The sequence below is a fragment of the Nesoenas mayeri genome (assembly GCF_963082525.1).
Source record: "Nesoenas mayeri genome assembly, chromosome: 1".
Taxonomy (NCBI): Eukaryota; Metazoa; Chordata; class Aves; order Columbiformes; family Columbidae; genus Nesoenas; species Nesoenas mayeri.
The window spans coordinates 198127420-198154052 of NC_137541.1; the positions used below are offsets into that span (position 1 = coordinate 198127420).

The 26633-nt window shown below is 34.8% G+C and overlaps 1 protein-coding gene across 1 annotated transcript in view; it reads right to left on the bottom strand.

The window, feature by feature from the left end:
• DYNC2H1 (dynein cytoplasmic 2 heavy chain 1) overlaps window positions 1-26633 on the bottom strand; it is a 161742-nt gene that overhangs the window by 51989 nt on the left and 83120 nt on the right. The window contains exons 72-82 of the mRNA XM_080338541.1: window positions 25664-25714; window positions 24016-24093; window positions 22691-22822; window positions 20735-20807; window positions 15729-15889; window positions 12218-12343; window positions 11148-11258; window positions 9086-9241; window positions 7333-7408; window positions 4811-5022; window positions 3112-3216 (exon numbers count right to left, since the gene is read on the bottom strand). Of these exons, the coding sequence (XP_080194667.1) occupies window positions 3112-3216; window positions 4811-5022; window positions 7333-7408; window positions 9086-9241; window positions 11148-11258; window positions 12218-12343; window positions 15729-15889; window positions 20735-20807; window positions 22691-22822; window positions 24016-24093; window positions 25664-25714 (1281 nt within the window). The remainder of the gene's footprint in view (window positions 1-3111; window positions 3217-4810; window positions 5023-7332; window positions 7409-9085; window positions 9242-11147; window positions 11259-12217; window positions 12344-15728; window positions 15890-20734; window positions 20808-22690; window positions 22823-24015; window positions 24094-25663; window positions 25715-26633) is intronic.

The following is a 26633-nucleotide window of genomic DNA, read 5'->3' on the forward strand; positions in this document are numbered from 1 at the left end:
AAGTAACTTCAAAGTATGTATGTCTAATAGATGAGAAACTATATGGGACAGTAGACATAAATTATGAGAGAATATACCACATACCTAGCACAGAATCAGTGACTGTTCTGGTGCTAGTGACATGGTGACTGAGCTGGTAGCAACTTATTTCTTACTACCTTATTCATTCAGCTTTTCTCTGCTATAGCTTGGTAAAGGATTTATGAGAAATGCTCCTGTTAGGAGGCAATCACTGCATTTCAAATTGTGAACCATGGGATCATCTATGGATCTAAGACAGCTGCCAAACTGTCAGAAATGGAATGGGAATAGGATTCGTAGCTAGGTAGAAACACAATTTAAGAAAAATCTCCCATTTCTGTTACTTAAATAGCCTAAGACTTAAAGAAGTACCACAAACTATTACTGGAAGAAGGAAGAAATCTCTCACATGACAAAGAAGCATCTCACACAACTGTAACGACAGCAGTCTCATATTTTCATGAATATAATCCATAGGTTTTGGATTATAATCAGTGCAATGACAGACCAGTTCAGCAGAGCACAAGGTCTGCATGTAAATGCATTTATTACCTATTTCCCTTCACACAGGAACTCTGAATCTCTTCTGATTTTGTGGAGGTTAATTAAGGACTTATTTTCCAATAACAGCATTTTCTAACAACTGTGGCTCATAACAAATTATGTAAGCATAGCTGAAATAAATTAAATCATCAGCAATCTACAGTGTATCTGACAGAAACAAAAGCGATTAAAGTTGATGTTTATGTAAAAGATTTTAAGACAAAACCAAACAGAGCTACATTGAGTCTGGGCGCATTTTTTGGCTTTGTAATAGAGGAGTTCTTGCACTCAGTGGATTACCCTGTTCACCCTCATCCGACTAATTTGTCTTTATACAGCTTTATAGTTTAATGTGCTAATAAGAAAACAAATAATTTGACAATACAGCTATGGATTTAAGTGAACAGATAGGCAAATTTGCCAGTACTATATCCAAAATTCAACAAATGCAAGACTCAAAGGCTTTCTTTATTTTTTTTAACAGGTCAAAGGTCTTATACCTATAATACATTTCTGCGTGGAGCCCTTTCTAGGTGAGTGTGAACAAACAATTAGATACTTTTTTTAAAGAAACATAATTCAAAGTCTTGAGATAATAAGGAATTCCAACTATAGGAAATTTCCAATTGATTTTGCCAAGAAAGGTTGGACCAGATAATCCATGAGATCCCTTACAACCTGGTATTCCATGGTTCCATAATTTACTTATTTTCTCCCCCTCCATAACTTATCCTTATATAAGACAGCATGCTAGGGCTATGGATAAAATTAAAGCAAGCTTTGATATACAGACCAGTTCACTTCATCATGCTGACGTAAGATTCTTAACTCAATCAACTTTCATATTATCTGTTGCAATTAATTTACCTGTCAAACAAATTATGCTAAACACTAGTTAGATTTGTCCTGTTTAACTGTACTTATGCAGCACCAGTGTGCTCTTATTCAGACTTAGCTAAAAATCAAAGAAAAAATATAAAGAATTAAAGCTTTGCCTCAAAGTCTTAAACTTGCTCCATATTTGCACTAAAACGTTTGAATACCCAGCAAACCTGAATAAAATTGAAGGTGGACTTTTATCTGCCTATGAGCATTACCGAATTTCATCTCAAGCTGAGGTAATACCTCTTCTTAGTCAAACTCCTCCCTAGACTCTAGGCATGAGTGGCTCAATTCAGTTGTTACCCATAATGTCATTTGAGACTCTGTTATCTAAGATACTGTTCTGGACAGGCAGATAAGACACAGGACTTCCAGGTCCATGCTCTGCTGGATCAGGGTACACAAGCAGCGGGAATTAGTTGCTTAACACTGGATTCTGGTGCCATTTTTGCCCCTTACTTCCAGCTGTTGGCCCAACAAGATAATGTATTCATTTGGGTCCTGTGTCATATTTGGCTTCTCCCAGTAGATGCCTTAAATACACTAGGGCATCTCCAGATGATACAAGATACCAATTTTTAGGCAACTGAATTGACAACTAAGAGAAGTGATAAAATATTAGCAGTGAAAAACTTTGTCCAACAAACCAAACAATGTATTGATGATGAAAACATCAAGAGTTCAAATCACTCAAACATTTCCCTTCTCAGACTGACAAAATATAAGTTATAAGGCGAACGAGAGAGACACTCAGAATTTTCTGTCTCCACAAAGGGTGGGAAGAACACCTGCCCCAGCGGTGCCATTAATAGTGCCCAGCATAATGGGTGACCCAGGTCACTCACCCAACACAACTCTAAAGCAAATACGTAAAAAAATCTTTGATCATTGCCTATTATTCCAGCAGTGAGATCACTGCATTTTCACATATTAAACATATATTCAAATCTGGACTAGACTGCAATTAAATGACAGCTGAGAACTCTTGACTATGATACAGCCATCTGCCATATCTTACAACCAAAGCAATAATGGAAATATTTAAAATTAGTGATTTTTTAAACCAAGACCTACAAACCTCCTGAAACTTTCTTTTCATTATGTTGAGAATTTCATTATGACATGCCTAAGTAGTTGTATGCTATTCTCCAGTGAGAACAACATTTTTTTTCAAAATATCACATTTCTAATAGTAAAGATAGAATTCTGACTATTGGGAGAATTATTCAGAATTTCTCACTAAGAAAAAGCACTAAATGTTACCCATATTCTGTCTATCAAACTATTGTATTAGAATTCGGTGACCAAACCTAAAACCTTAACTTGTAGTGAACAGCAGCTCTAAGTACTATCCTATTGACAGTACAGATACAACTGGTGAAACTACTTACATAAGTGGATACTCTTCAGCATGAACTGTATTACGTTATCACAAACTTTCTCAATAATTCTTTGTTTATTTAAGTCCTAAATTAATATCTTTGTAACTAAAGATAACTATTATTATATTAAAATATTCTACAGATAAAAGTCAACATATTTTTAAAAATCCCTCAATTTACTGTGACTATCATGGAAATTCATATTCATGAACAGGTGGTTGCATTCTCCAGCTTATACTGGATGCAGAAAACATTCAGAAAACAATGAAAAATGTAACTTTACCTGGGAACTGATCATACGTTGTGCTGAACGAGCAATATTAGCAGGCAGGCCAAAAAAGTGAGGTTTGTCATCTTCTGGAAGGCTTTCAATAATATGACGATAATCCTGCATTAGAAGAAAAGAATAAACATAACTGATGGAAATTTTTCAGCTCATGAAATTAACAGTGTATGCTGAAGAAATTTTCATTAAGCAAACTGCATAAAATGAAGATTAAAATAAGTATATAACACATGACATATTTTGGTGATCTTACTTATAAATTTCTTTATTTTATTTATAAAAACTTTTTTTATACAGTGTTTCTACTCTAAAAGAGTAAAAAGCAACTCTGATTACTGTGATGCTACCAACTGAAAATAAAAATATGCTACAACTGTCTCTGCAAAGTAGTTACAATACTTTTGTTGAAAACTTAAAAGATTAATGACAATATATTAAAAAAAAAAGAAAAATATTTTGGCATTTGGAATTAGAATAATAGAGTAAAATACATAGTTATAAAATGAAGAGCTCTCACTTCTACTGCAATCTATAAAGATATTATCACTCAAAGAAAGCGAAATCATTTAGGTTAAACGTTTTGAATGATCACTGGGGATGCAGAATAGCATCTCACTTCAGAGATAACAACAGTACCAGATCTCTATACCAAACACAGAGGGAACATCATTTAGTTAGAAATATTATTCCATTTTTTTAAGTAATCAAATTTAGCTTTATTATTAGTGTTCTACTAATCAAAACTACTTGCAGAAAAATATTTAAGACAGAAAAGTATAAACTCTTACATGAATAATCAGATAACTATAAGAAATTGAGAGATAGTAAATGCAGTGCAGGCAAGAAGAAAGGTTAATCTATTTCATTATATGATCTACAAGAACAGAGACCACCTGGTTTGTTTATTCCTTCCCTCTTTATTAACTTGGCACATATATAGAAAATAACAGTCATATTTAAAATTAAAAAATAAACAACTCCCAAACCTAAACAGTGAGAATCCAGGTGAAGAATGCTAAACAACAGCAATTTATTTTAACTGGCATAATTTCATTTATGTCAAGTCATATTAGAGGTCTAGCATGAAGTCCTACATTAAAATGCAAATGAATCTTAATAACAGTAACAACAATAGTAGGTGAAAGGAAAGGGAGAGATCAATTCTTTAGGCTCTGTTGAATTCCCTCTTGTTTACATTAAAGGAATAGTACCGAAGAATCAGAATCCATATTTATCTCCAAATAAAATGTCCTGAACTCTCCACAGCATGTTACCAGATTATGTCAGAATATTGATATATCTTGTAAATAAGGAGATTTATTTACATTCATATTTCATCCAGAACTTATAAGAATGTTTAGTAGTCTGTACAAGAGTGCTATTATGTTAATATACTATCATATAAAAATGTAATGATATCCTCCTTTGTCATAAATTGACTTTTACTCAATTCTTCATAGCTGTGCTGCTCTGCACCGCAGTCCAATCAGATATCATAGAAAAAGAAGGTCACCGAAGAGACTAGCAGAAAAGTTCTGAAACTTAAGAGTTAGTGCTCCATACAAAAGAGTTGTAAATAAATGGAGGTAACCTTTGGATTGTAACTCTGGTTTTCTTTGTGGAATTATTTCCAAGAATAATTCTTGAAAAGAACTTATTTTAGTTTCTATATTGGTGATAGAAGATGTATACCTACCAAAATACTGCAGGAATTTGGTAAATAGATGGAGTATGGGAAACCAGTCATCTTCTTGCCTCTAGTATTTAAACTGCCAATGACTCGTGAATTGAAAAGCTGCTCCAAGTAGGACCGAAGAACTCTCATATCAAAGTAATTATCTACACGGCCTCCATAAATTGCATTTTCAAACAAGCCATGCACAAATTCCCACTGAAAATCTTTGGAACCTATAAATTAATAAATATTAGTTTTGTATTAATGGGTAGCATTGCATTATAAGCCTTTCTTAATGTCTTTGTAGTTCTTCAGTTAAATTAAAAAAAAAAAAAATTCTAATTGTTTTCCTTCTATATTACCAAATAGTAAAAGCTGCAGAAATATCTGAGTTTGTAAATATTTTTCATCTGTAAACTTACTGTGCTTTAAAATGAGTTATTTGAAATATTACTTGTCTTGAGGTGCTTTTTATTGTAGATAAACCAATTGTCTATATGCATTTCAGAAATTATACTATTAAAATTTTAATTATGTGCTCCTTTGTCATAAATAAACAGAATTTCTCCTGTTCAAAATTTTATACATTATTTTGCAACACCGTACCATCTTGTCTCATAAAATAAACTGATTGATTGAACCAAAACCAGACAGCACTCCAAATAGATAACATTACTGGAAACGTCATCTTTCAAACAGAAAGAGATATAAGATAGATACTTTGTAAAACACTAATAATCACACAATACAGCACATAAAACTAAGCATGTTACTATTAGCTTCCTGGTCAGGTTGACGTTGCAATTAGATTACTCTGGCTTAGTTGTATCCCACAAGTTCAAGATAACTTATGTTCCCCCCCTTCCACCACAGTTGTCCAAAGTAACTACATTGGACCATGATCTACTTATACTCTATAGCAGGCGTGTCAAACTCATTGTCACCAGAGGACACATCAGCCTCGAGATTGCCTTCAAAGGGCCAAATGTAACTATTCCAGCATTTATCCAGTCCTAAAATTACATTTGGCCCTTTGAAGGCAACTGTGAGGCTGATGTGGCCCCCAGTGACAATGAGTTTGACACCTCTGTTCTACAGCTTTCATGTGCAAGTGTAAGCTTGTACAGAAACGTATTCCTTAAAGTCCTTTGAAAAAAGGAACCAGCAATTCCTTTAAGGGGGTTTATTGGTGGTAACTGTTTTTTCTAAACACTTCAGTCATTCCTTAGTAGGGAAAGTTCTCTTCACAGTAACAGTTAATAATTAGCAGTGACAGTGATTCAACCTCTTTCAGGTCTATATAACTAAGGTCCAATTCCAGACACACTAATAATCCATAAATCTCATTTAAATCAATTATCATAAATTATCTCTAAAGATCAGTTCCTAACTTTTTTTTTTAAGTAAGTCTTGGCATTTTATATAATTTCAAAATAACTTTTCATATTAACCAATATTAAGAATTTACTACGCTACTTAACAGAACAATGAAGTTGGCTCTGTCTAACAGTGAGTTTCAATATGAAGAATTCGTTCTTATTCAGTTCATATTAAATTCATTTATTCAATACGTGGGGGAGATCACACTGGGAAGGAACGGAGACAGAAGACTTCATCTTTCAGGCATTCCTGTATTTCCTTTTTATTCCTCTGAACTCAAGAAGCTGAGCAGAATAGTTCTTGGCAGAAAGAAACTATTGGTTTACCCAACCACCCAAAAATGGAATTATGATTCCCCCTGTGTTTCTAGCTTTGCTTACTGGTGATGAGCCTTATCTCAGTGTTGTAAAAAGATGAAGCTCTGCATACAATATCTCTCCTAATGCTAAACAGGTCAGGTCCTGCTTGAACTCAAGGTCAGACGGCACAAGGTGGCTTGAATCCATGCAGCTAAACTCTCTTTTGCCCTAAAAGAAGGTAACCTCTTACCTGCTGTGTACTGGAAAGAGGGTCCAGGCTCTGCTGTCTGACAAACCCTACCTTGGCTCTGCCTATGAGAATGCCAGTCTGCATAAGCCAAATATGGGAAAAAATAAACCTGGTCATGGAATAGTTTTGAGCATGTATCCAGCCCATAGGAGTTTACAGACACATCCTCAGAGTCTGGATCTACATCCAGAAAAGCCTGATGGAGCCCAAGCACAGCTGATTCAGGGTCAGACTGCTCCCACACTGCTGGAGTTACCCAGCTACCCAGTCAAAGTATCATAGAATAGTTTGGGTTGTAAGGGACCTTCAAAGGTCATCTAGTCCAAGCCCCCTGCAATGAGCAGGGGCATCTTCAACTAGATCAGGTTGCTCAGAGCCCTTTCATGTGTTGATATTTGGGAAAATGTTCCAATGAAGATACAAGTAAAAAATGTAAATACCTTCAAAGCAAACTTTAAACAAAATGGCCCCACTCCAACCAAAACAATAATGCAAAGTAACCAATCTATAAAAATTACCATGAAATGTTTTAATATTCTAAAGATTTTAAATGAGAGACATTCAGAAAGGTTATACTACAGAGGTAAGAAGTCTTTCCTTAAGAAGTGACTTACCCTCAAACAGTGTATCAATAATGTCAAAACCAGCACGGAGATCAGATAATGAAAATTCGTAAAACTTGGTCCAACCCTACCATTAAAAGAAATCCAAACAATTTAATTAAACACACAATGATGATCATGAAGTAAAATACAAATATTAGGTGGTTACAGAATACTGTATAATACTTAATATTGAATGAAAGAAGAGACAACTTATGTCCTCTGAAGTGCATATTTGGAAAAATTCAGTGGAGGGAATATAAAAAAATCAGTTCTACAAGAGTATGTGATTTTACATACTTATACAAACTAGAATCCATTGAGTAAGAGGAATGCAAACTTAAGATTCTTTTATCTCCTAACAGTATTTACTTCAACTAAAGCTTACTGACATCTGTGACTAGATCACGCATTGAATTATGATTTTATTTCTGAGGGCTTTTTGCATTTCAGTTTCTTTTGGATTTCCATAAATAGTTCTGATTCTTCAAACACAGTCTACACTACAATTTTATCATCTTACTCCTTAATTCATATCACTTCTCTGCTGACAGAAATCAATTTAATGAGTAAAGTGATTCTGCTATTATTACAGTAAAAATGCTGATTGCCATGTGCATCTTTTAATCATTCTCCATTTGTACCTCTTTTCTGTTCTTGGTGGTTTTATGCTTTATGTAGTATTATTGTATAATGTGTAATAATTCTCACAAAAAACTTGTGATGTAAATGGATGGAGTATAAATAAATACTGATATATGATACAGAATTAGGAAATCCATATCTCAAAGGTGTCTCCTGTTGCCGTATCTTCTTGTGGCTGCACCTTCGCATATGGATCGTTTAATAAGAACAGGAGCATATGACTCACAATGAGAACCATGAAAATGTGTCAGATAACATGCACGTATCCAGTGAGGTGGATACAGTCTGAGGCCAAGCCCACAGCTGAAGCTTCAGGGTGGAAAGATGCTGCAGTCTCTCAACAGCGTTACTGCTTTTTTTTGACAGATCTGTACATGGACTCAAAATAACCTGAAATTTATTACAAAATACAAGAACTTCTCACTGAGATCACCATCCAGCATTGTTAGAAACTGGTAAACTTATGCAAAATATAAAATCATCTGCACATGAGATGAACACAGTGGAATTAAGGAGAATTAGTAATCTTATCTTGTGCAACTTGGAAAGTTCATGGTAAATGAACGTGAATTTGAACAAAGCCAAATGAGAGTTCAGGTATAAGATCAGTATATATATTTTCACCTATTCTACTTCTTGAACACTGTGTACAAAGTCTGTTTGTAAAAGAGTGAGACAACCTTCTAAACAAATGAGTAAATTCCCTTGTTCTTCCTTCTCCTTGAACAGGGTTTGTGTGCACAAAGAGGAGACAATGTCATGCCTCCTTCCCACCAAAACCTCTCTTCTGTTACATCTTCCATTCAATCATTTATGTTTCCAAAACATTTTTCCTGTCCTAAGCAAAAAGGATTCACAGAATCTTTTCCATGGGACCTCACTCCTGCATCAGTACCAGTTAGTACATAAATCACAAAATAACCCCATCCAGGCAGTCACAGCTTTCAGAGGGACAGAAATTTATGCTACCAAGGTCTTATTTTGCAATGAATTCAGAGACAATAATGAAGGCAGGCACCAGAGGTATCCAAGTTTTACTCATCTCTGAACATGATCCAACATGATCCTGATGAAGAATACTTTCAAATATAAAAGTTAATAAATGGGGTAAAAATATTACCTGAGGAATATAATTTCTTCTTTCTTGGCATACAGCATGAAACCATGCTAAACAAAAGAGAGAATGCGCTCGAGACAAATTTCCCTTTTTACTAATTTGCTCTGGTGTCCAAGATTCATAGGTTCGCAAAAGATTCTTTTTGAGGCCCGGAGGTGCCTGCATTGGAAGGAAAAACACTGTTGTAGACAGGAAACCTGATACTTTTATGCGCTGTTTTCTTAAATTCTAGCTTACAATTTATAACTTAATGAAATTACAACAGTACTTAATTAAAAAAATCTGCTTGTACTAAATGGCCTAACGACAGAACGATCTTATATTGAAAACAGCTTAAACAACTTAAACTTACTAAAATCATAACCAGAATGAACTGACTGGAGGACTAAACTACACTAAAAGAACTTAATGAAGGAATATACTCTAGCAAAACATGTAAGCTTAAAAGTAAATTCTATCTTTTCAAGAACAAGAACTGCCTTCTCAATTTACAGATTTACTAGCAATTATCATTTCTGTGATCAGAGCTAACTTGTCTCATGCCATCACTGCACTCTATTAGTCAGCATACAGATATGGTGTATATGTGTGATAAAATGCCAGTTTTGTTAGTGTTAGGTGTAGTGTTCACAACCAATAGAAATAACTACAGTTAAAATGTATATCACAACAAAGATTAAAGTGCTTAAAAGTAAAAAAACTGATTAAATACCCAGCCATTTTCAAATTATTTGCAAATGTGAAGTTTAACATAAATTTAAAGAGATTTAAATCCCATATTCATATTTATAAGAATTTCCCTTCTTTCTTTTGAAAAACAATGTTTGTTAATGTTTCTGTAAGATTACCAACAGCCATATATGTTGCCTTGCATTCTTGTGGTAAATAATTGCAAAATATTTTGGTCAATTGATGATTTTTCTGTTGAACTATCTACATCTTGATTGGTAACAGTTAAAGGACATTCCACAACCATAGAATAATGAAATATTGTTAGTCAAGTCATTGGTGATCACTGCCCTTTTGTGGTAGCAAAGTATTTACTATTAAAGCAAAAAAAAAAGGTAACAAAAGGAATTAGAACATTACACCAGTGCGACATTCCAAAGATAGTGAGATCAGTAACTTCAAGAACCCAGATGAAAAGAAATCTGACAACACTATACAGTCCTGTAGTGTCCGTAGCACTGAAGACCTCAATATAAGCAAGAAAGTGCCTCATAATTTTAAAAATACCTGCAGTCCATACAAATACATAACAATTTTGGCTTCCTGAAAGGCAGCAACATTGGACCTAAAAGGTCAGAGCTTCTTGGTTTAGCTGTAGGCAAAATCTCCACACTCATACCAATGGGTGAGTTAGTAGCACCACTATCCCTGATTTCCATAAGAGACTTTAATGCATAAGTCCATTAATGATTAGAGCACTTTCCAAGAAGCTGGAAGGGCATGGTCCCAGTTATTCGTTAGATCGACCCATTCTGAAAGCAAAGCTCTCAAATTTTAGTGAAGGCCTTTAGCAGTATATTCTGCTGTATAGAAGGAGAGCCATTTTTGTTTAAAGGGAGCAGTAAATATAAAGCTATGGGGCCAAAAAGAAAAATAAGGAAGAGAAAGTATGATTCTGTGATCTTCAGATGAGTACATTTGCCAAGAAGGAGGAATCTCCTGTTTTTCATCCATGTACCAGCATCTGTGAAGTTTTTTTGCTTTTAAGAAACAATGATTAAACACTGAAAATAATTTGAAGCTCAACACAAAGCAAATACCTCCAGTTCACACTTCCAATTGGAAAAAATATCTGGAAAGAAATTTTACAAACCTTCCCTTTAAAGAACAGCCTCTGTAAATTTCCACATACACATTATAAATTATCATTAAAATCTTTCAAGGTAAATGCATAGCATTTTCTGTATTCCATCTAACTGAAATATAAGGCAAAACCAGTTATGAAAATAGTCCATATTATCCAGGCTTTAGTCTATCTAAAGCTTTAGTTTACTAAAGATCAAAGTTAGGTCTTTGAAAACATGCAATGAAAGCTTTCCTAACAGGCCTTACTTACTTCATAAGTTATTTTCAGACTTGATTGAAGCAAAATCGGAGTAAATTTTGGATGAACTTCAGTTGTAAGCCAGAGGCGGAAGTTTGGTTGAGGTTGCAATGTATTCAGCTCCTGTTAAAGAGATATTATATGTTGAAGTAGGTTTTGCAGGAATTTATTTAATATACAGAAAAGTATTTACAAAATCATAATAACTTAAATTGGAAAGTTAGGCTTGTCTAAAAATTCATTATCTGTTTGCACAAGTAAGGTTATTTAAACAACTATTGTTCAAGATGTCTCTTCTCCACACATTCCATATATCCGCTGTGCTTAAGTTCAAAGTTACTACCGTATTTTGACTAGATGATACATCTCAGTGTTACCTTATTTTGTCTTTCCCTTTTCTCAAAAAGGATTATATGAATTTTTAAAAGCCACACACATGCCACATGGCCATTGCTTGACAGATAGAAGGTAGACTCCAAAATCATGTGCATGGAATACACTTTACAATCATCAGAAACTGGAAAATTAAGATTGCAGTAGCTGTTGATAGGAATTTGGTTTCCAGATTTCACAGTGATATACATGTAAAGTCACTTTGATCTAGTTAGCAAGTTAGTGATTTTACATGCCATAAGGAAGTGTGTGTTTCTGTAAAACATTAGGCATTTTAATTTCAAAGAATCAAAAGCCTCTTGGTGACTCAGACACAAGCTTAACATAAAAGAACCAATAAAAAAGAAGTCCCAGAGCTGAAAAAAAAATCCCAAAGAATAAATTTAAGCATACATAGATTTGGAGTTCAGCAAACATGGGCAGTATCCCGTGAAGTACCCGAAGTCCTAAAGGGATCATTTTTGTTCAATCATTGTGGCAGAAATACTCTACATTGTATGAAAACTAAAGCTCTCACACAAAGGAAGGAGCTGCTTAGACCTGAAGCATTTCACTTCATTCATGACTGAGAAAACTGCAAAGGTCTATTTTTAAATTGTTGTAATTTTAAGCATTGCCATGGAAATGCCTGAAATGCTTCAGAAATGTTGCATACTAATTTTGCCTAGTTTCCAAGACATTCTTGTCACCTTTTCCAATACAGGAAGCCAAGATGTAACAAGATGCAGGTTCTTTAAACACAGCCATTCTCCATTGCGTGCACAATCTTTTAAAGTTTGAATAGCCAGGTCAGCTTGGCCTTGGCCCATTGCAATCTGAAATGAAAGACACAGTTGTATCAGGAATCCATCATACCTCATTTAACAGCTAAACACAAAATCGTGTTTTCAAACTAGACTGCATAAGTAATAAAGGAGGTGTGCTAAAGATAACTAGAATTTTCTCAAATGTCATAGGTTACTAAAGTAAAGATTAACCTATCTAACCTGAGTTTGTTAAGAAAAACCCTTACCTAATGTCTTTATGGAAAAGAATATATATCATTTGGTGACAGTGATGGTATTCCCTGGGAACTCATTTAAATATCAGTGATTGAACTGTATTATTGTAGAACTGCTGATACAATAAAAACAAGAGACAGATGAGAACAAATTCTCTTTTGTCTGTAAGTTAGGATTGGACTTAAGTTAGAATATTGAGATGGCTAAAAAACTAAGGCTTCTCCCTTTCTAACTGGGAAATATTAAAAGCTAAACAAACAGTCTTCATTTTTTATAGTGTCATACTGCTGCTACAATAAGTTCCAATGTTCAAATGGAAATAAAAAGATCCCAAATTTAATTTTCAGATAAATTAGTGAAAACTGAAAACAAAGAAAGGACTTGTTTTGTAGCCCAGTTACTGCAACAATTGATGTTGATGACTGTCTGCAGAGTTACATTCACCTTAGTTCTCCCTAATTGTTCTCTCTCTATACAACTAAAACCCCTGAACCAAACAGCTTGAAAATAAAGTGGTTTTAGCCAATCTACAAAGTCTTGTCTTGGTGTTACTGCTATAGCAAAATATAACTATTCTGATTATTAGCACTTCATCAAATATCCCTTAAGAGGAAATCCACTCTGGCTTTTTATCCTAAAACTGTACTGAATCAAAGAAACTTGGGGCCTTGTCTTTTATGATAAAACAGGATATCCTCTGCACAAATAAAATTGAGTCTAATATCTTGAAATAATTTATAATAGCCTAAAGAATATAACTGAAAGACACCAGACAACATGGTAGTACACCACACAAATTTAGTGGTCTGTTCTTTATCCTATATAAGAAATGATTCAACAGAGAAGAAAAATCTAATCTTCTGTGTTCTATTGAAATTGCATGAGGAAGTGCAGGAAAAAATAACACAAAATATTCTCATTACTGGGAGAACATTCAGATGACTCGGTTTGAGTACTGCTTCTTAATCAAATACCACAAAGTTACATTTTAAAAGTCCAACATGTAAAGGTTATTTAGAAAAACACAAAAAGCTATGTGGCAGAGTAAGAAATATGCATTTTGAAATATTCACAGACAGACAAGCTGGCAGTAAGATCTAAATCTTTACAATTTGATGGGAAAAACATATTACATCAGTGCACATTCCAGGGAAGAAACAATTTCAAGGACTATTTAAAAGCAACATTAAACTTGACATTTTCTATTTCTATGCTAACCAGTGATCAAGTAGATAACAACACCTCTTCCCTGAATATTTCAAATGGCAGAAGGAAATAACATTTTACAGAAAGGTATGACGCGTATTGGTAATGTGTATTAGGAATACTAGGAAACTCCTTAGGTGACAGAATAATTTAAGTTGGAATGGATCCTGGAAGGTCTCTAATCCAACCTCCTGCTCAAAGTAGGGCCAGCTATGAAAGATCAGACCAGGAGCTGAGAGTTTTTTCCAGTGGATTCTTGGGAACCTCCAAGGATGGAGAATGCACCAGAAAATCCGTTTGACTGGTCTCATGGTGAAGAAGTTTCTCCTTACGTTCAGTGTCTTGTTACCACTTATGCCCATTGCTTATTTCTATCATGCCTGATTGCAGAGCCTGGGTCCACTTTCTCAGTGACCTTCTTGTAGGTATCGAAAGGCTGTTATTAGGTCGTCAGAGACTTCTCTGCTGCCAGGGCACAGTGCTGGCTCATGTCTGGCTTGTTGTCTACAAAAGCCCTCCAGTCCTTTTCAGCAGAGGTCCTCCCCAGCCAGTCAATTAATTGCTTGTGTCATGGCAAGGGTATCTCTCAGAGATCAATACTGGGACAAGTACAGTTTAAGGTCTTCATCAGTGACCCAGATGATGTGACTGGGTGCACCCTCAGCCGGCTAACGGTAACACCAAAGGTGAGGGTGGTAGAGGGTGAGGAACTAGTATGCAGGAAGGCAGGGTTGCTACTCAGATTGACCTGAACAAGCTGGAGAAACAGGTTGTCAGTTCATTAAGTTTAAGAAGGCAAATGCAAAGTCCTACTCATGGAATGGAATTACCCCATGCACCAGTACAGGTTGGGGTCTGCTGAGGAAGTAGCTTTAGAGAAAAGGAGGCCTCAGTGGACAACAAGTTGAATATGAGTAAACACTGGGCCCTTGCAACAAAAGCCAATCCCATAATGGGCTGTATTAGAAAAGCCAGTCTAGGTAAGTGACCCTTCCCCTCCCTTGGGAACTTGTGAGATGACATCTGGAGTACTGTGCCCAGTTTGGGGCTTCCCAGTACAAGACAGACATGGTCATACTGAAGTGACTCCAAAGCAAACCACCAACATAGTCAGGGTACACTGAGCAGTTTGTTTAGCCATGCAATTAGGAGACCATCTTGCCATCTAAAACTACATGACTGATGAATGCAGAGAAGATAGAACCAGAATCTTTCAAAGACACATGGAAATAGGATGAGTCAATGCACACAAACTGGAACATGGGAAATACTGATTTGATATTAGGAAAAACATTCTCCTTTGATACTGGTCAAATACTGGAACAAGTTGCCCAGAGATATGGTGGGACTTCCATCCTTGGAGGGGGGACCTTCCCTCTCTGAGCAGGAGGTTGAAGTAGATGACCTCCAGGAGCCCCTTCCAACCTAGATTATTCTATGAATTTAAAAGCTACAGTAAATTTCTTATTAAAAAAAGTTGTTTTCAACACCTCTGCATAGACCCAGTTTTGAAATAGACATAGAAAATATAGAGCACATTCTTAACAGTAGAATTCCCGATTAAAGTCTACTCAAGAGGAATACTCTCCAACCAGCTCAGTTTTGTGTCAAATGAAAACCAGGGTAGAAGCTGTATATCACAACAACAACATCAAAAAACAACTGTTATACTGGCTGGGCAAATAAGCAGAAGAAATTATTAAGTCTAGTTCTCCTTGAGTTTTGTTCATATTTCAATTATTCCACACTAAAAAAAAGAAGGTTGGAGCAGTATTCTGCTGCTACGAGTATCACTAATTGTGTCTTTCTTCTCCACGCCCTTTTTCCAATGGAATCAGAAGTTAGTGGTGAGATAGGTGGGAATAACAAACACATAGGTAACAAACCATGTTTTTACATGCCAACTTCCTTAAAAACCAAGTTAAAGCAGATATTACTACTGTAAAATTTTACATATTCTAGTTTTTAATCATTGCGCTGATCTAAGACTGACCTGATGGTAGCACTCAGTATTTCTTTCAACACTGGCAAGTTCTTGCAACTCTTGAGAAGGATCAGCACCAGGAGAAATAATTATCAAGATGGGCTCAATTTCCAGAGTTTCTTTATACAGACGTTTCAAATTCAGAGGTGATGGAGATAATTCTTTTATTCCTATAATTAAAATTATATGGAAATAAAGTGACTACATAGGATTAAGTGCTTCATTAACCACTTCAGAGGTCATCTGTCTTTCAAAGTTCAATGCAGACCATAAAACTCGTCCTACAACGAGAAAAAAATCCCTACAATATGCAGTCAGAAGGCACCCTATATAGATCAAAAAAGTCACAAGCACCAAAAAGGTGCCTGGACTTCCAGCTTGACAAATATAAATGGCAGTCTTTATTTAGAGCGTAGTCTTCAAGAGAACATACAAAAAGAGCTGGAGCATAAAAAATATAAGAAGCTCTGCTGTTTCCTAAAACTAACTGAAGTGTGTAAGTCCGTATGAAGAACTTCTCTCCTTTATTGACCCAAGACCCTTAATTATTAGACTTTGACACAGTTCTTGGTACTACAATTGCTTTAGTTATTGTTTGCTTTAATATACAACTTAAATGTTTAGAATGTTGACTAGTATAGGCAACGCATTTATACATGAACCTAAAGCTATATGTATAAGTATATAATAAACTTCAACAGTGTTAACCAAAAGTTTTAAATGCATCTTTAGACTCATCCTTAAATAATTAAGTGTTAGGTGCAATGGGAAATCACAACATAAAGCAAAACAGAAGAGCCCAAATCAGTGACATCTATGTTGCACCTACTAAAGGATAGAATACACATTTCCTTGATGGCACAGTCTGCTTTCAGACTTGAGTTATTATCTCCACATAGAATACTACATAATTTGAATATAACTGGTTAGGCTGGCAAAGGTTCGTATGAGGTCTGAGTTCTCTGCATGTATCTGCACAGAGACTCTAACAGATGTAGCTAAACAGAAAAAATCAGTATCATTCAAAAAGCTTTAAAAAATTGAACTAAACCAGACTAATGTCGGAAAATGCTTTCATTTCACATTCATTAGGCGTGTAGAGGTAATATAAGCAGAGATAAACACATAAACCGAGGCCACAAGGCAACTGATATGGGCTGGTCCTTTGAGAAGTTCTGCTGCTCACTGCCAGTAAACACTGCCCTAAACACTGGAAGATCCATAAAACACCACTGAAGTTAAAGGGGCATTCAGGGCTGGACTGAAGCCTGCTCAGTGAGTAAGACTCTTCAGGGACACTTCACTGTCAGTATCTCAAAAATGTATGACAATCATCTGCAGGTTGTTTCTCAATGAATCCTATATTGGTCAAATTTGGATGCATTTTCAGAAGGCCTGAAAAAAGCTTATGCCTTGAATGACAGCTGCTCAGCACACTAACTTACATGTCATTCCTCCAAACTGAGCTTATAGTAATGTTTCTCACAAATACAAACTACTCCAGATTTAATATTTCCTTCACTAACATAATAAATGGAAATAGCTAAGCTATCGGCAGAGAAGGGAGAAATAAAATAGACAAATTAGTTCAGAAAAAAAAAAAAGAAATGTGATATATTTTTTTATTTAGTTTTTATGAAGGAGTCCTTACAATACTGAAAATGGAAGATAGTATTAGCCCTATAATTAGAAAATCCAACAGCAAATATTTCCATTCATGGATGGGGACCACTAGGAAAAGGTACTTGTGATATGTTCTGATATGTGGGCTATATATATATGTTAACTGGGGACTACTGCTTGGCGTTGCATTAACTGGGGAGCAGAATAAAAAGCTATGATTGGCAACAGCCAAATGTGTGTGTACCTGCAATTTAAATAACATTTATGGCAACAATGCTGATTTAAAAGAGGTGCAGTCATGAGTAAGTGTCTAGCCAAATACATTGTAGCATTCTTGAGATGCACCATTTAGAGAACTAATACATTGTTTCTTCTATAAAACAGTTTGGTTTTTCAGAAATTTGGAGACAATATTTAGAAAAAGCAGAGCTATGTTGGATGTGATTTTTGTTTTAAGGAAGCTCAATTGGAGTGAAATACAGAAAAACTACATTACAGTTTTGTCTGTTCCTGGCCATTAGAATTAAAGCTCCAGCCAGGATTACATTTAGAGAACTGCAAAAAAAAGGACTCCAGTGTTTTCAGGGTAAATCAATAAGCACTCATATTCCAGATAATAACTGTGCAGACAGACTGGGAATCCCTGACATACTTTTCTGCCTCCATGTTCAATTGTGACAAAATTTCTTAAATCTTACAATCTGAACTGATGTCCTGACATAAGAAGAAAAACCATATGAGAGAGGAAATAACTTTTCAGAAAATGTCTAAAGTGGGGGAGAGGGAAATCTACAGGGAAAAAAGAAAGATCTGACATATAAGTACAAAGTTTGGTACAGGTTGCAGACTTCACATTTTTGTATAAACTGATGAAGCTTTCATAACATCAATGAACAACTTTTCATAAAATGTCTCTACTGAAGTCAATGCAATTAAATCAATTTATAGCAGCTGGAACTAGAACTCAAAGTGCTTGTTAAAATTCCTTCTGTTGCTGACCTGTACACAGAGAAACAATGTACAAAAATATTAGTAAATGTATTATTACTATTCATAAGTCCAACAAAGAAAGCGGGAAATGTTATTTTTTTTATTTTGGCCCATAATTTTATTTTGGCCTAGGCACAATGTGACCAGAAGAGCTCTGGTCTACTTTATAGAAAGTGGTCTCTGAGAGTAAAATAAAGACCTCTTTAGCCTGCAACGATTTTCTTTCTTCATATCTCTACTGCTTTTTTGAATAATATGAATGTAGGTAATTAAAATCAAGCCTCTTTATATACTATTTTTGACATAGCCAAACTCAAAAAACTAAGTTAAAGCAGAGAAGAAAAAACACTCAACTCAAAGAGTGATACCAAAAGATTTGGGAGTATACTGTCAATATGATTTTTGCCAACATGGTACATTTCAGTACAGCATGTAAAATAAAGAAATAAGCATACTTTGAGTGCCCAGAAAATACATTTATAGAAAATTCTTATGAACTTTATCTTTAAACAAAAATTATTTTAATCCTCCTTCAACCATAAATTTAAAAATATGTGTGAAAGATGAAAAAAGAAAAAAAAATCTGGATAAAACAGAAGTGGAAGGCTTTCTTGTAGGCTATTACAGCTCTTGTGGAACTCATTTTCCTCACAAGAAATCAGTCAAACGAGATTGGAAACTTAACGGTTCCTTTTTGAACTAAACGAAACAGTTTGCTTAAGAACTTTCAGGGCAAGGACCCTGAAAAATACATGGTAGGAAAAAATATGAAAACATAGTCATACAAGCCTGACTCCTTTTATCAGTTGTAAAGCACTAGTCATGATTTATGACATGATCTTAAAATAGAATCTTGTTGATATGCATGAAATATCTGTGGATGAAGCCCTGCCTACAAATGGAGTTAGTGGTGTTCTGCCTTCCTCAGTGAGGCTGTAGTTTCACCTAAAACCATCCCCTTGTAAAATGCCTCCAAGGAACCAGCATCAAGACAGACCTAACCAATTTACTTAACACATTATGATTTGGAAGACAGGGAGCGGGTGAATAAACTTACTCTGAACTCAGTTCTCTGCTGGGCTTTGGAGAGGCACATCCTGCAGATTGCACTCGCCATTTGAGTCCAACAGGCAGGGACATTGTCAGCATGGAACCTGCACACTCACCATGATAAAAGTACTTGCTCTATCTACTAATAATGTTTGACAAAGCAGGTTAATCTTACTCCTGGAACTATTGGCCTTGGTGGCAGACATGGAACCCGTTTTGACCAACAAATAATGCCCACAGACAGATAATAAAGAGGGCGTAAGATAAACTGTTACAAAAATGCCATTAAAATTTAAGAAGCAGAGACCTAAACTTATACCTCATCTTACACTAATAAGAAATTAAATGCACATCAATAACTTAAAAGTACCAGACTCATTGTTTTTCATATATCACTCATCTATTGCATTATCATGCAAAATCACCCATCTCAATATCATTCAAACTGACGATCTTTACAAGTACTGGAGCTGTAAGTCCAGACTTACTACCTTGGCAGCCTACAAGTCAATTTTCCAGGTTCATTTTCTACCACATTAAAAACAACCTTTGCCATTTACATTTAATGTCTTTGCAATCTAGATCCTTTCCTTTCTTTTAATCTCACTCCTGTCCTGACATTGTACCACATTAAAAACAACAAATTATGCCTTGTCCCTACATAATGCAGAGGGTGACTTTTAAAACTATAGTGTCCACCTCAATGACACACTCATAATTAATCTTCCATATGCACATTGTCATTAACTGCTAAAACTACAGGATGGCTTTGGTGCGCTGTATGGCAATATTAAGATTTGGAATATAAGTCCAAAACTTTGGATACCATAGACAGAGTAGAAACAGAGTAGAACAAATAGACATAGTATTGTTTCACTCTCAGTCATAAGTACCTATAGACAGTAAAAATTGCATTACAGTCAAAGAGACTGACAAAAATGACTGAAAATATGAAACGATCTTTTCAGATCCAAAATTCCAAACCTAACGGGTTTTAAATGGTAAATTACATTAAATAAAAGAATCTTTTTGGAACATTTCTGTCTTAAGGAAAATGCTGCAGTGTAAAACTTACAGAGAATCAGCTACTCTCTTAATTACTTCAGTGTTCAAGAATTCATAAAAGAATCTGACCAATCTTTTATTATATTTTAAATTACTGTGCAACATAAATGAATCTATTTTAAAAGCAGTTTTTAACAATACATTACAAGAACAAAATCAGCAAATATAGCATCTTTTCAAATCCTAAAATTTAGGGATTCCATAAGAGCTACAAAATAAAAGAGAAATATAGGACAAAAAACTATTTAATTGTTGTATGGAAAGACCTTGGTGAAAAATTAACTTACCCAGAGTTTTACATGCAAACAGAGCCATGGCGCTCTGTAGCCTGTCTGGTCGCACAGCCTGGACCACAAGTACCTTAAAATAAAATATATTCAGGGGAGATGAGTTTTTTAAAGTATATTGTGACAATTTAAAAAGCAAGACTCTTCTAAGAAGGCTGAATTCTTTAAACTTCTCTTTAGAACGAATTTATTTTTCTGAATATACAGAGCTATCTGATCATTCTTTTCCAAGATAATTAAATGTAATTGTTCTTTTGTAAGCAGCTTGTCCTGTTGGTAGAATCAGAAGATAGATCTACATCTAATGTCTCTTTGCAAGCTGGAAGTTCTTCTACAAAGCATTAGAAAAAAAGGTAGCTATGTGGATAGCTAGAATGCAGAAATCAAACTTAGCTTTATAGGGGTAATCTAAATTCTATACACATATTTAGGCAGTAACTTCCTAACTGGAATACTAATATTTCTGATTTCAGTGCAGTAATACAGTAAAATAATCAGTTTTGAAAAAATTTCCTTTGTTTGAGCACAGCTTTAAGGTTTTATATCTAAATTTTTCCAAGACATTCTGCAGATGCTTTTACTCAAAGACTACAGAACATGAACAGCTAATCAATTCAGATACAAATTAAATTAGCAGCTTCCCTACCAGTACCTCTTTTTCAGTAAACTTCCTGCAAATGTTTAGTGCAGGCAACTGATGCAACTTCAGTAAAAATGACTTGTTAAAATCATCACCCCTTCTCCTACCCTCTTTCTTGTAGACCTGTAAACCACAATTCAGAACCTACCATCACATTCCAGTTTCCAATTCTGCAATATCTGTTGTTAGTTGTGAAGTTTTAACTTCATTAAATTTTTTAAAAAGTACTATTTTTAAAGTTTGAGATTCCACTACTTGCTCCCACACTATTTTTAAGTTTCACATACAGTTTGAAAGAAACTAACTTACAAGTGGCATATAAATCTAATCAGGTAGTTTCTGTATATTTCTTCAATGAAAACATTCTTTATACTTTCTGTGCAAAGAGCTACATATGTAATATGTTGATCATTCCAAATTTTTTTTCCTATAAATGTAGAATTTTTATGACAACACCTTGCATACACAAGGACCGCTCTTCTGTATTTCATCAAATCAAACATGACTCAGACAAATTCCTTTGCAAAATTGTTTGTTCCTAAATTTCATGCACGCTATTTTGGAAATTCTCCTCCTCCACAAAAACTCTGAACAGAGAGTCCTTATAAGCCAACCAAAATGGAACTGCACTATCTTATACAGCATCCCTTCTTTAGACAGGCCTTTGTTTTATATGAAGTGACTTCAAATGAAAAATCACACCATCATTTGAAAGTAAGTACTGGCACCCTTTCTTCCATAAATACAAGTGAGAAGACATTTTTCTCTTCCAGAGGAGAAGGATCCCCAGGTCAAAGAAGGAACCTGCCTCTCCAAAAGCCTTGGTGAGTTCTTTGATCACTAAGCTTTCAGAAAGAGTAATATTTCATTATTACTGTTCTAAAAAGAAGTGGCTGCTACTGTGTTTTTCAGTCAGATGTGTGAGTTTGCACATTTAATGATGAACTAAATTCATGAGGCTCAAAAAGCTGACAAATTCTGTAGTAACAAATCAATCACAGAAGAATTTAAATGCCTCATCATGAAATTAATTCTGTGACTATCAAAAAAGAGCTCATTAACTGACAGGGTATGGTCAGTTGCAGCCAATATGCCAAGACAAAAAAGACTCAGATAGGAGAGAATAAATATGTATCATCAGAAAAAAAAAAAAGATAATCCTTAGACTAAATAAACTAGTTAGGCTGTAAGACAATGTAGATACTGTCATTGCTTATAATTCAATGAGGCCTGAAACCTAAATTCCCAAGATGTAAAACTTACTTTCAATGCTGAACTCATAACTATTTTTTGATATATTTATTTGAAAATATTACCTGCTGAAATAAGGAAATTCTTTTTGCAATAGTAGATGGAAAGTCCTGTTCACATACAGAGCTCTGAGAAAAAGTGTGCCATAGACCTTCATCTTCAAAACAAAGTGTCTGATAGAGACCTGGGAGAGCAATCTACAAAACAATGCATATTTAACAATAAAGAAGAATAGCCATGTAGACATTGTCTATTTCAATTAATTTCCAAATACCATTATACTAAACCTGTAAATACTTGTGTATATCACATAATTCAATTTTACCCTCGAAGTTAAAGAAAAGGGTAGCTTTTAAAATCAACCTTTTTGTTTACCTATTCCTTGGAAATGCTGTCTGTATTTGTTCTATATTTTTGCTTTTAAATTTCTGGGTTCTTTGTTTTTAAACTTTGGGCTCTACCCAGTTGTAGTCCTTTCCTTTAATCACAACCAGGTTCTTTTTCTCTCAGTACATGTGACTGAGTCACACAGTTACTCACTTTCTATTTGGCTGTTTGTTTTTTTGAACCTCTAACACTCATGCTTGCCACACTATCATTGCAATTATTCCTGATCCTTGGTGAAGAGAAATGAAAAATAATGAACTCTGAATTTAGTAGAAAAAGTCTTTGCCAAAGCCCAGTCAAGGTTTTCCTTCTTGCCACTGAGCTGCATACAGGAGAAGAGCCCAAGGCAGAATTTCAAGGTCTAGTATTCTCAGTTAGTTCCCTTCAGGATCAGAGGACTTCAACACTGGCTGCTGCAGGATGAATCAAAGCAAGAAAGTGCTTTTTGTTCTAGTTTGAAATTACTTGATCTGAACATAACAAACTCTGAAATACCATTAAAGATGTGCATGGAAGTAGATGTGCATGTACTTACTGATAAGCAGAAAACTAGTTTCCCAATTAACAGTTTATGATTTTTAATACAATATGAAGTTGTTTGTGAAAGCCATTACATAAGAGAAATCTGCAACTTAAATGTTTTCTGCAATCTTTCCTCTGTAGATTTTTCTGTCTGTAGGAACTGTAGTACTTCAGGTAGGTTTACTGTATTTTCTAATCTAATTAAGAGGATAGGTTCATTCACATGCATTGAAATTCATTGTCAAATGCTGCAGAGATGTACATGAAAAGTTTCAGAAAAATGAGAAGAATTTTTTAAAATACAGGTTTTTTTCCAAATGGGTATGTATTAAGCCATGGTTTCTGGAAGAGTTAATAAATACTTTAAAATAACAAAATATTTCCATCTGACAAATACATATTTGAATATTCAAGTCAAAATTACTATTGGTGAAAACGAAAGGCTTTTTAAGCTAAATTCAACCCACCATGTGATACATACCTTCAAAGATGCTACTGCCCAGGTTCGGTCCTGTTCTATCCAAGAGGGAATCTGGTCACGAATGCTTCTTTGTGAATCCTTATTGAAGCAAGTTACATGTTACATGTTACATAGAGAAGTTCCATAAATTTTTGTGAAACATTACATTAAGTAAGAATATCGCAAACGTCATGTTGTTAATAAAAATAGCATTAATAACAGGAATATGTGGTCTTTTGCTAAGGTCATGAACGGCATAACAAAACAAAAGCTAGCAATAATTAACATTTGAGATACACTGTTTACATTACTGCATAATTAACAACTTTAGTCAGAAAATATTTTATCATTTGGAGTATCTATATGACACATTCAACTTTAAGCAGTTTCTTTTCCATTAGAAACAAGTGATTCGAGTGCATATATATAATACCCTGACTTCAAAAAATAACTCCATTGGACATATTCGCAGTCATGAAGAGGATGGCTCTTCACACAAAGGGCAGTTCTGGGATAATTCACTAGGCAAAGCATCACTTCTGGACATCTCTGCACTTGTAAAGTGTGGCCACAGCTCTATTTTTCTGCTCCTTAGATGCTGGAGATGGAGGAAATTCTAAGGATGAACAACACAGCTTAAGCTCCAGTGGAACTTCTGTATTCACGATATCATTTTTTATAAAAAATCTTACAGTGCCCATTAACCAGTCTGACAGTTACTGTATGGAAATGTACCTCTCAACCACTGAGCAACTTTGAGAGTAATCTTAAGGTTCAGCAGAAAAAATGAAAGCTTGAGTTGATAAATCTGAGAAGGAATAAGTCTGTTATTAAGTCTGAGAAGGAACAGAAGTAGGAAACTCAAAAGCAATTCCAGGAATAAACTTGAGATGGGTCTGCAATATATATTCCAGTTAGAATCAGGGTTGAATCATGTATGTCCACAATCTCTCCAAAACCCACGGGTTACGTGTTAAGTGGGGTAAAGGTAGGACTAGTATTGAATTCCATCATAGAATCAGATCTCACATAGCTTGAAAATGACCTGCTGTCAGAAAATACTTGACATTCATCAAATTCACTGACATTTCATTGAATTATAAAGACTCCACAGATGAAGAGGGACCTCTAGTTCACACTGAAATGCAAAACCTGTAGAATCAGCTAAGGGCTACAGAAGCTGAGAATTTAAGAAACTTTCTAGCAACCAGCAGCCTAAGTAAGAAAATCTGAGTAACACATGTAAAGCTGAGGAAAAAAAGCATGTAAAATTAGCATGTAAAATTAGCAAAGTGTGTGCACAATCCCATCAATCCATACAAGAAGTATCGCTCATATGATTCTGGGAGAAAGAAGGATTCAGAAACACTGATTTTAGTTACAGAAGTGAGCTTAAAACCTTCTCAAATATAGCACTGAAAAAAACCAAATTGCAACACTGGTAACAGAAGGGGAAAAAAAGGCAAGAAAGGAAAAATGTTATGCAAATTTGAAAATGAGTTGCCATGTTCAAAATGTTTTATAATATTTATATTTCTATGTGAGAAGTTATTTGTTCCTTCCATGTACAAACACAGTAATCAAACAACAGAGTAAAAATACAACCTTTACTTTTCAGAATTTAAGTAAATGTTTCTTATTTCAAAATACACAAATTAATGCAGCTTACTGATTTTCTTACGGTATCTCCAATGATCACACCTGTAAATGTCTCCCATTCCTAGAGGAAATAAATAAACAATTCAAATAAGTCACAAGACATCTTTAAGAATAAGATGTAGGCAAAACAGGAAGATCAACAAAGCCTAAATTCTGAAAGAGTTGGAAGGTATTTTTAAATCTCCAGGTTACACTACCACTATGTCATTCCTTTTGTGGAACCTAAGCCAAGTGCCCACAGGGCTTTATAAGCCCTGTCTTCTCTCGGCATCCACAGCTCTCACACAGGGCACCAAACTACAGACAGGCAAGAAGTAACACGCTTGGCGGGCAGAGACACACTCGCTGCCTGGCGGGGAATCAGCAGCGGACACAGAGTAGATAACCACAGAATCCATGTTTCAATATGGGTTCACGTTACAGTATCCAAAACATGCAGTTATTAGAACAAGAGGAATAATTAGTATAATAGATTTGCGTTGTGAATACTTTCGTTTCACTAACAAAGGGGAAATGTAAGTTGAATTTATCTATGATTAAAGCTTTTAGACTTGGTATTTGTATCCAAGATTTGTATTTGTATCCAAGCTTTTAATCATTTTAAGACAGATCAGAAAAGTACTAAAAAACATATTAGAAATGACATAAGCCTGTATTTGGAGGTGGTAGAAATATACTAAAATAACAGAGTATTTAATTTTTACATAATCAGTATCGATAATTACATGATAAAGAATTTTTTTTTAATTGTTAAAGAAAATAGTAACATTCCAAATGAAAAAGTCAAACAATTAGTACTACTCTGATACAGACCACAACATAGCTTTTTGCATTCATCACTGTAGTTGAGTCTTAAAACAACTCTCTCTTTCAATTATAAACTGATGGCTGATCCTCTCTCAATTACAAGGAGAATGCTTGTGCACAGAAAAAGACATGAAAGCTCTATATTTTTAAAACCAGAAATCATGTAATATTTT